The 12,000-nt window shown below is 37.2% G+C and overlaps 1 protein-coding gene across 1 annotated transcript; it reads left to right on the top strand.

Moving 5' to 3' along the window:
* The first annotated feature begins 7,144 nt into the window (after positions 1-7,144).
* Positions 7,145-7,459, top strand: LOC130661953 (uncharacterized protein K02A2.6-like). The gene has a single exon (XM_057461092.1). The coding sequence runs from the start codon at positions 7,145-7,147 to the stop codon at positions 7,457-7,459; it is 315 nt and encodes a 104-aa protein (XP_057317075.1).
* The last annotated feature ends 4,541 nt before the right edge of the window (positions 7,460-12,000 follow it).

A 12,000-nucleotide genomic window follows, 5' to 3' on the forward strand; every position in this document is an offset into this window, starting at 1 on the left:
AAGTTATACTCCGTATACGCATGCCTATACGGAGCCGTACTCAGTATAGCTGCGCACTCAGAATGGAACAGATAGATAGAGACAGCGCAGCTAGGCCGGACGTCCGAAACTTATCCAGGCTAAAGCCTAAATCCTCGTTTTGTCAGATTTTTTTCTGAGAACGAGGCTAAAATGAGTTTTAAGCCAATAAGAATCCTAACAGTGCAACAAATTGTTTTATTATCCAATCAACAAAACTTTATTTTAAAGTTTATATGCTATTGAAAGTTAAAGCTCGTGCAGTGTAGCATAAAGAAGATCGTCTTATAATGCGCCATCTTTGATGTTATTAACGTTTCCCTTTAATAATTACGTCATGATTTTGCTCCCCCATATTACTCAGTCCTCTTCAAAGTTCAGCAATATATTTCGAAGTATTACTTCATCATCAGGCTATAAGTATATAAACAGTAAAACTGCTAAATAAAAAGTGTTCACATCACATATCAACATCTACCTACATACACTATACACAAGTTAAAAGGTATTAAATGATTAAAACTCCCATGATGGATAAGTCATAATTAAACTTTTATTACTAATTCACGGCTTTTAAACTCGTCCTTTGTGTTTATTTTAGGCTTTATTTCCCGAATGAAAAGTGCCTCCAGTGTCATTAAATGATATTCCGACTTAATCGATTTTGCTATTATTTCTGCATGATTGATTGATAGTCTTGAAATGACGTCCCACGGCAGTATATTTATGCTCTTTAATACGGGTTAGAAGATGTCGGGTTGTCTGCCCCACATAACACGATAGACATCGTGAACACGTTATTTTTTACACTAAACCTCTTTGCATAGGCTTCGCCACAGGTGCTTTCAATGATGGTAGAACTGATTTTATTTTCCTAATTGTAGAGACAATTTTGCATGGTGCATTGATGCGTTTTAACGAGCGTTCAAACTTCTCCGTCACCTTCCCTCGATATTGAAGAAAAACAAGTTTTCTCTCCGCTTCATTGTCGTTACTTTCTTCTACCGTAGGGGGTTTTGGTCGGTATATCATTTCCAGGGTCTTCTCGATAATTTCTTCGTAAAACGATGGAGGGTACTGGTTATTCTCAAGGAGAGATTTTGCGTTCAAGAGACTTTGATGAAAATTCTCCCAGGTACTACATGCATGTTCCATATAAATGTTTACCTTCAGTAATTTTATACACAAGATTTTTCATAAAGGACTTAAGAAAACGTCAATCGAATAAACTAAATGATAAGTTTTACAGGCTGTCAAAAGACCAAGAAAGGCCGCTTTTTAATGTCAAAAACACGGTTATTTGTTATGGTTTAACTAAACAACCACCAAAATACGTCATCGAAACTTTAACTTTGGGTCCAAAAAACGCAGTGATGCAAAGTTTTGACAAAAATGAGGTGCTCTCGGAGTTAGATGACTTATTGAGATTTTGCAGAAAACAAGAGGTTAGTGAAGAAGTTATAACAGACATTAATGTTAGAACGTTGACATACATCAAAAACTGCAAAAAACAGAAAACACCCAGGAACGTCCAAATGACTCGTAAATACCTGAAAGAAAATGATTTGCTAGCTGCTCCCTTTGATACGGGTATAGGCAATTGCTTAATGAAAACTGATAATACAACCGAAAACTTGACGAAATTATAAACCTTCCACAATTTGAGAGGCATACGAAAACGCGAAAGAACGAGAAACATCCTGTACTAAAAGAAGAGGAAAAGATAGTTCACATGCTAAAGGAACTCAAAGATCAGAATAAAATAACTGAAAAACTCTTTGACAAACTAAAACCAACCGGAAGTCAACCACCCAAACTTTACGGCTTGGCAAAGGTACACAAACCCTCAACACCACTTAGACCCGTCTTGTCGATGCCCGGTTCAGCGTACTACCGCGTGGCAAAACAGGTAGCTGACTGGCTTTCAGTAGTGAAGGAATGTCAAATAAATTCGTCAACACAATCGATATCACAAAGTTTGAAAGATATACAACTAGATGATACCGAAGAAATGATAAGCTTCGACGTTTCGTCTTTATATACCAATGTCCCGGTAGAGGAAGCGATTTACCTACTGCGCTGACATGTTTTTTTTCCAATAGGTACGAAAAGCCACCGGTATCAAAGGAAACGTTTATTCAACTAGCAAACATGTGCAGTCGTGATGTGTTGCTCCTAACACATGGTTACTACAGACAAAAGGACGGATTAGCGATGGGAAGTCCGCCAGCACCAAATATAGCTAATGGCTCACTTAGCAATTTTGACACACGTATAAAAAATGACGCAAAGTTATACTCCCGGTACATGGATGATATCCTGAGAGATATCAATAGAGAACAAAATAATGACAAACTTATGGAAATAAACAACTTCCATCCCAACCTAAAGTTTACCGTGGAAAGAGTACAAAAAGGCAGTATTCCATTTCTGGACATGCGAATCATACACAGCGGCGATAATTTAACATCAACGTGGTATAGGAAAGCTAGTGACACAGGATTAACAATGAACTTCCATTCGCTAGCTATAAAGTTATAAAGTATAAACGTTCCGTAGTACCCAGTCTGGTGTATAGGATTTATTACGCATGTAGTACCTGGGAGAATTTTCATCAAAGTCTCTTGAACGCAAAATCTTTCCTTGAGAATAACCAGTACCCTCCATCGTTTTACTAAGACCCTGGAAACGATATACCGACCAAAACCACCTACGGTAGAAGAAAGTAACGACGATGAAGCAGAGAGAAAACTTGTTTTTTTTCAATATCGAGGGAAGGTGACGGAGAAGTTTGAACGCTCGTTAAAACGCATCAATGCACCATGCAAAATTGTCTCTACAATTAAGAAAATAAAATTAGTTCTACCATCATTGAAAGCACCTGTGGCGAAGCCTATGCAAAGCGGTTTAGTGTACAAAATAACGTGTTCACGATGTCTATCGTGTTATGTGGGGCAGACTACCCCACATCTTCCAACCCGTATCAAAGAGCATAAATATACTGCCGTGGGACGTCATTTCAAGACTATCAATCAATCATGCAGAAATAATAGCAAAATCGATTAAGTCGGAATATCATTTAATGACACTGGAGGCACTTTTCATTCGGGAAATAAAGCCTAAAATAAACACAAAGGACGAGTTTAAAAGCCGTGAATTAGTAATAAAAGTTTAATTATGACTTATCCCTCATGGGAGTTTTAATCATTTAATACCTTTTAACTTGTGTATAGTGTATGTAGGTAGATGTTGATATGTGATGTGAATACTTTTTATTTAGCAGTTTTACTGTTTATATACTTTTACTTATAGCCTGATGATGAAGTAATACTTCGAAATATATTGCAAAAATAAACATATTACATTGTTGTCTTGCATACTATGTTGACAAAAATTGCACAATGTTTTTACCAAATACTCTTTAAAATTTAGTACTTTTTCAGATTATTACTAATGGCGGAAACCATTAAGCCGTAGGGCTTCTTGTTTCATTTCAGATCCATTTAATTGACATGTCAACCTCAGCAGAGGTAGTTTCAAATGGATTGGACATGTTGTTGACCATTTTAGTAAATTTCATGTTCTTTTTCCAATGGAGAAAAAAGAAGCGTCTGAAGTTGCTTCCAATATGGTAGTTCATGTTGTTACGTATTTTGGCCTCCCATACATAATCCATTCAGACAGAGGAAAGGAATTTTTGAACGAAATTATAAGGAACTTAGTGGAGCAATGGCCAGGCAGTTGCAAGTTGATAAATGGCAAGCACGATCTGCAAGGGTGCAAGGATTAGTTGAAAGAACTAATGCCTGTGTCGAGGATATGATATCTTGCAAACAACGGGACCTTCAAAGCCACGAATGGGCGTCTTGGGTACCACAAATTTAATGTAATTTTTTCTTTTTATTTATTTAGCAGTTGGTCAACTTGGTTTGACAATTAGTCTACTTGGTTTGACACTTAGGTCAACTTAGTTTGACCTTTAGTTAACTTGGTTTGACATTTAGTTAACTTGGTTTGACATTTAGTTAACTTGGTTTGACATTTAGTTAACTTGGTTTGACATTTAGTCAACTTGATTTGACAATTAGTCAACTTGGTTTGACATTTAGTCTAATAACCAATGGAACTAGAAAATAAATGCGTTTGTGTGCGTACAAAAATCACGGGTCACTTTCTTATTTCTTAAGCATGGCGTTACGCTAAAATTTACTAACTTAAAGAAAATCGCAAAACGGGGGTTTATTTGTTGCTGATGTTAAAGCCGTACGGGGCCGTTATTGTTAAAATAATTTTGGTTTTACCACCGGTTTAACTGGCTCGCGTCTTATATGAGCACATGCATTTTTTATAAGGTTTTCTACAGCATGGCGAGATCTCGCCTAAGTGGGGTAGCCCGTTAACCGCGCCAGCTCGCCTCCATATGAACAGCCCCTGAGAATACAAGCAGGAGCAGCGACAAAAAAAAAAATAAATAAAGTGAGTTAAAGGTGAGTTAAAAACGAATAAGTAAGTTTAAACGAAAATAAGAAAAAACTCACTGACTTGCGATTTCTTGCGATTTCTCTTTGTCTTACAAAAAAACCAAAACATTCGAATTCGACAGAGATTCAAATTACGAAAAACAAATACATTCGAAAGTTTTAATGGTATATTTACACTTAAAAATTCGGATTATAATACAGAGAATTCAGCCGAAGGGACCTGAAAATTAGCTCAGATTATAGGTTTTCGGATTACAGAGATTCGGATAATAGAAAGTAGATTATGAGAGTTTCTTAAGGAAAATTGACGGTGAGTTTTAATTTGTTGAGATGATAGAAAGATTCGGATAATAGAGATTCGGATTAGAGAGTCAACTGTTCTTGCTTGGCCATCCCAGAAGTAGACGAGCGAAAATAGTATACCAGACATTAAAAAGTATATTGAAGGCAATCAAAAACCCTAACATATTTCGTTAAGCCAGTATTCCTTGCAGAATTTCTCAAATTTTTTGAAATTTTGTCATGAATATACAGTTTGCAACACATACCAAATTCAGCTATTTAATATATCGCATACAATAAAATGTGAAATATGGCTTTGGTGATCTTTTTTCCAACTGGTCTGAGAAAGTAATTTTCGTAGATTTACCTTTTAAATGTCACACATATACTGCGTTATTGGAACCTTTAATTTTGTTGATCATTTATATAATAATGCAGATTGTAAGAGTCGCACTGCTTTTTTTAATTCACGTATAATTGTTAGATGGATTAAATGAGAAATTAGTGATATTTAGGTGTATGACCGTGGAAGAATCCACTTTATCTCATTTAATCCATGTAACGGACACACATACATCAAAAAGTACAAACACACAGCAGTGAGAATTCTAGAATCTGTTTGTACTAATCCATCCAGCCCAGTAACTTAAAGTTAAAAACTTTTACAGGGGAAATCATAACACCCTTGGAATCAGCTGCTGTAAACGTCTATATCGTACCCGGGGAATCTCCTTCATTGTTAGGTCGAGATTGGCCAAAAGTAATCAAGTTAGATTGGGCCAGTTTGTTCCAGGTCAAGCATTCTAGCAATACCAATCTACAGCAAATATTAGTACAGCATGCCGCCGTGTTTACGGAAAGTATGGGATTGCTGAAGGACTTTAGAGTCCATATTCCTGTGGAATCCTCTGTCGCACCAAAGTTTTGCAAAGCACGACCAGTCCCGTATGCCTTAAAGACAAGATCGACACTGAACTTGATAGACTTGTACAAGATGGCATATATGAACCAGTTGAATATTCAAGATGGGCAGCCCCTATCGTAACGGTAAAGAAAGAGGACGGTACTGTCATAATATGCGGCGATTACAAACAGACAATAAACCAGGCTGCACCTTGTGATTCTTATCCAATTCCGCGAACTGACGAACTTTTCGCCTCAATGTCAGGGAGAAAAGTTCACAAAGCTGTATTTGAGTCATGCATACCAGCAATTCGAGTTGGACGAGAAAACAAGAGAATACCTCACAATAAACACACACCGTGGCTTGTACCGCCCTACAAGACTTCAGTATGGAGTACATTCCACCACCGGCATTTTTCAGAGGGAAATGGATAGGCGACTCCGCAATATACCACGTACCAAAGTGCGAGTAGACGATATTTTAATATCTGGTAAGGATGATGAGGAACATTTGAGAAATTTATTGTCAGTCCTGCAAGTGATTGAAAGCTCTGGATTGCGACTGAAGGAAGTCAAATGCGTATTTCTAGCAGAAGAGGTGACTTATCTGGGTTACAACATTACCAAAGAAGGAATATCGTTTTCACCAGAGAAGGTCAAAGCTATAAGAAATGCAGCCCCTCCAGAGAATGTTACCCAGTTAATAACTTATCTCGGAATGCTCAACTATTATTATCGTTATCTACCAAACCTTTCTGCAATGATTGAACCACTGCATCGTCTGCTGAGAAAGGGGACAACCTTTCACTGGAAAACCGACGAGAAAAAGCGTTTACCGAATCGAAAGCTCTACTATATAAAGCACCGTTTCTGACGCATTTTGACCCCCAACGTTCGATCCTTGTGTCCTGTGACGCCTCTCCTTATGGGATAGGTGCTGTTCTCGCCCATGTAATGGATGATGGTTTCGAGAAGCACGTATGTTATATTTCACGGACTCTTTCTCCAGCAGAGAGGAATTATGCCCACGTTGAGAAAGAGGGTTTAGCCATAGTATTCGCAGTCAAAAAGCTCCATCAATACCTTTATGGACAGTCTTTCAAAATTATAACTGATCACAAAGCTCTTTTGGGACTATTCGGACAAAACAAATCAATTCCACCGCTTGCAGCTGCTCGTGTTCAGAGATGGGCGCTCCTACTGTCTTCTTATAACTACGTCTTGAAGTACAAGCCAGGTGTCAATCACGCCAACGCTGACTGTCTAAGCCGCCTTCCACTTCACATGATGGACCTAGTGCAAGCACCACTAACCCCCGCTGATGTTAAGCTACATACAAGTCGTGACCCAGTCCTGAGCAAAGTGTTGGACCTGATATCGGTTGGAAAGTAAACCGAGAAATAGAAATACAACCGTACTTTTCAAGGAAGGGTCAACTCAGCATCGACAACCAATGCTTGATGTGGGGTTCTCGTGTCATTATACCAAGCTCGTTACGACCACAACTGCTTGGACAATTTCACCAGTCTCACACATGGATCACTGGCATGAAAAGTTTGGCGAGAAGTTTTGTGCGGTGGTCAAAGATGGATTCTGAGATTGAGTTAACCGTCAAAAATTGCAAAACCTGTGAGATCCACCAAAAAATGCCAGATGCAGCACCAATACATTCTTGGAAATACCCAAGTCAACCCTGGGAGCGAATCCACATGGATTATGCGGGACTGTTTTTGAACAAAATGTTTTTGATAGTTGTTGATGCTTTTTCAAAATGAGTGGAAGTAATAGTCATGAATAGCTCCACCTCCACTGCGACTATTGAGCAGCTGCGCAATATCTTTGCCACGCATGGCCTGCCTGGAGTTTGTGTTAGTGATAATGGACCGTGTTTCGCAAGCACTGAATTTGAGCAACTTATTAAGCGAAATAACATCAGACACATTTTTTCTGCACCATACCATCCTGCTTCAAATGGACAAGCAGAGAGAACCGTCCAAACTGTGAAAAACAGCCTTAAAAAGATAGAATCGAATGGTCAATCCATTGAGACCAGAGTAAGACGTTTGCTGTTCACGTACCGCATCACACTACACACCACCACGGGCAGGACACCTGCAGAACTACTGTTCAATCGTCAATTAAGGAGTGCCCTCCATTTCGTTAAACCAGATCTGAAACAGACAGTCAAGGGGAAACAGATGGATTCTGTGAATCGAAGTCATCGATTGAAACCGCTGCGGCAATTTCTATATCAAGAGGAGGTACTGATTAGAAAGTTTGGTCAAGGACCACGGTGGGTGAGAGGGAATATTTCGAGAAAGAGAGGACCTGTGACATACGATGTTGAAGTGGGAGAGAAAATTGTTCAACGCCATATCGATCAAATGTGAAAGGGAATCCTCTGTGAAAGGGAAAAAGTGTTGTAAAACATTAAGATCTATCAAAAAGGGATTCATTGATGAAGAACTTGCTAAATATAGTTATATTGCTGGAGGATATTAAAGTTTTTGTCATTTTTAGGAGCTTTTATTGAAAATGTTTATTGTTATAAGTTTTTTAACAGCTTTTTTTAATTTTAACTTTTTCCGCTTTTCACGAGATTTCAAAACACAATTTCTGAAGATCTATAACTCTAATTGACATGAAATTCTCAGGGATTGTTCAGATGACTTACAAGATTAATTTGACAGATGGAATTTGGGAATAAGTCCTTTAAAACTGATATGGCACTTTATATACTATTTTTTGCAAAATTTTGGTGTTTTTTTCAAAAAAAATTTAAAAATGTCTATTATTTTTTATACAGGAAGTGTTTTACACAACCTCAGCCCTTAAAATTGAATTTTTTTACGGCGGCAATAAAACTGCCGACGTGAGATACATTTCAACTGAGTTGCGTCGGCATTTTTTTTTTCGTAGTAAATTTTTTTAGCTGGCAAAAACTTTCGTCATTCACCTTGTATTGGGGCTAGACCTCACATAAATTCGATGTATTGATTTTCTAAGACGATGACAAATGGAAACGGACTACAAGTCCCATGACCTACTTTCCCGATGATGTACTTCGTTAAGTTAATAGTTCACTGCCAACTGGCTTTCTATATGTTTCGAGACGAACTCATTAGAAAGTACGTTATGCACGTGCTATTTACGAACTGAAGGTCAGGGCATTCAATAAGTTATATATCGCAGAAGTCGCCGGTGACATGTTTCGAAAATGCTTGTCACCGGCACAGTTCACCATGAATCAAAACTGTACAGGAGACTCAATATATAGAGTCTTCGCAGAACATCTCTCCTCACAAAACCGAGGGCAGGGCTGACTCATTGCCTGCTGTGTCGTGTGGGAGAGAGAACTACCGGACTTCTTTTTAATACGATATACAATTTTTTGATTATAGTTATTACGAATCGAATGGCACCACGGTATTTCTGTAACGTGAATAATTGTAGTGATAATGACCTAACTTACTGAAAATCGAGTGTAATTATTCTTCAGTCGCAATGAGTGGGGGAAGCTCAAACAATATCACAATTAACATTATTTGATTCTGCTTGCCACAGTTCCTTTCAAATTTTCATTATTTTTGTTGTTTTGATAATGACATCTACAAACTTTGCAAAGCACTTTAGCAATTTCATTAGAGTCATTTTCCGATTCAAACCCTAACTCAGGAAAATTCCACGAAAGAACCGTTTTTTTTCACCATGTTTACTTTTTTATTTTATTTTCGTGAATTCAGGAAATTATTCCATCCGTTTAGTTTCGAATGAAATAAACCACCCGCCGAATACTGTGTGGATTCCCGTGTGCATTCCCATGTGGAGACCTGGTTTCTTTTAGGATAAGGAACTCGAGAAAAATGTATGCCAGTTTTCATATTACGCCAGAGAAAATGTGATGTAAAAATTCACCACAAAGGCTTTAATATTACAAAGAATAACATGCGATCAGTTGAAAAGTTTGTTTTTCAAAAAAAATGGTAGTAGAAACCTGGTTATAATACGTGAGCAGGTACGATAGAAATATACATGATCACATGTTCTTAAAAGTCCGCCAAAATAAAAATTAATTCTTTGTTAATTTATTTCTTCGTGGATGTTGAAAATAAGTTGTTGTTTTTAAAAATTTCACAACAAAATTACGTCGGCAATTTTTTTGCCGACTCAACTACGGTATTTTCTCATTTTACGTCGGCAATCACGTCGGCAGTGCCGAATGCCGACGCTAATTTTAGGGGCTGAAACCTATCTGTTAAAATGTGAGTTAGCCTATCTGCAATAAGTGTGTAAAGTTTTAAGCCATAATCTTAACCCTGAGTTATCATGTTTTGAAATATGGACCGAAAACAGGGTTTTTCGGTCAACTTTCTGCCATTATGGATTATATTTTAGGGAAAAAAATTTTTTTTTTTGATTTTTTTTCTTTCCACATTATGTATGTTCAAATTTCAGTAAGACATTTAGTATAAATACCAAATATAAAATTTTTTGTCATTTTGGTGTTGTGCCACCTTAAAAGATTTACTGTTTTTATATTAAGGGGGTAATAAATTAAAGCTGCTTGTTTAAAAAAGGTGAATATGTGACCTTAACTTGGCAGCACAACAACACGTTATTATTACTTACATTATACCCACAACAACTCTTCATAGAGGTTTATTACAAAATACTAGTTTTTACTTTTATCCTTGAATGCTGAATCATTCATTTTGTGGTTCAGTATTTTTTACGCATTTGCCAAACTGGTGGTTATGCAGAAACAATATTAGATTTTTCTCTACATTGTGATGGCCACGCTTCGATGATTACACTGTTTTATTAAAAATAATTACACAAGTTAAAGATCAAAATAGCAAAAATGCTATTAGTTGAATAACACGACGAAAGTATTTTTATTTTTATTACTGAACTTAGTAGACTAATTCATGAGTAAAGATAAAGAAAATAAAGATTTGTAAACAAAGCTGAAACCGCGATATTGCACGTTCGATTTGTTGTTGAAAGATTCCGGTCCGTGTATTTATCAAATTTGACGCCATCTCATCACAACAAACTTCATCGTTCGAAGTTAGATGTATGTTTTGACCAAGGGAAGTGCGAGTCTGTTTTTTAAGCTCCTCTTCTTTGATGATTGTTACAGTTTTTTGTCAAACGGAAATGTGAGCGCATGTCTACTTTGGGTGGCGCAAGTCCGTGACGAGGAGCAGTAGTTGAAATATGACATGACAAGCGCACTAATTAAAAGGTTTTTTGCGTGAGGTTAAACAAGATGTAATGGTTCTAATTTTAGAATATTTAATTAGTATTTTTCTATTTATGTTATTAATGTGCTCTTCCTATTGCATTGTTCATCAAAAGTTACCCCGAGATATTTAACTTTTTTTGCTCCTCTTCAAAGGAATATAGTTTTTGTTCTCAACTTTTTAACTGGTTTTGCTTGCCGAAAAAGATAGTTTCAGTTTTGTCCGTATTAATAGTCATTTTGTTATTATTCAACCAGAGGTCGACTTGCGAAAGTTCTAATTCGACCTGCGAGACAAGGGTATCCAAGTTTTTATGGGACGAAATAATTATTGTATCATCTGCATACTGATGCAGATCTGATCTTGTGTTGTTTACCGGAGTCAACTGCATTCGGTTTGTTAAGTAGGACTCGATCCAGTCAAAGGCAGCATCTGTGATGCCAAAACAACATAGCTTTTTTAACAAAATCTTATGAACAACAGTGTCAAAAGCTTTTTTAAGGCTAGTTTAGCACCTACACTGACAAAAAATGAATTAAATGTGTTTGAAATTTCTCTTGGGTGAGATAATTCCGTAACATCGTTTTGGACTACTTGCTTTATTGAGGTAGTATTGCCTGACTTATCAGGAACCACTTTTCTAAGGGTTTTCCAATCGATTTTTTTTGAATCGATTTTTGAGACCTATTATCTGGTTCCTTTTTGTTTGAAAGCTTCCCAGTCTATGACGAATTGTGTTTTTGATGCTTTATGATGCTTTTGATGCTGTTTCATCCTCATATCTGTGATCCATATCTGGGATCGCGGTTGGAGAAAGGTGGGGATGCGGAATATGACCCCCTGCATCAGTGTTCACGCCCCTGCGTCTTTTCCCGAGAAACAAAAGCGCCCTTTCAAATTTTACTGAGCCGATACATCGTTTGACATAGTATGTAGCTAATTTACCTTGTAAGTCGTCCACGTATTACTTCCTGAATATGAAGGAGATAACATATTTGAAGCCCCCTTCTAACTTCCGTACCAACGTGAACTTAATGGAGATAATGAATTCTCATTCTTTATTTGCCCAG

Source organism: Hydractinia symbiolongicarpus, chromosome 1 (assembly GCF_029227915.1).
Source record: "Hydractinia symbiolongicarpus strain clone_291-10 chromosome 1, HSymV2.1, whole genome shotgun sequence".
In the NCBI taxonomy this organism is placed as follows: Eukaryota; Metazoa; Cnidaria; class Hydrozoa; order Anthoathecata; family Hydractiniidae; genus Hydractinia; species Hydractinia symbiolongicarpus.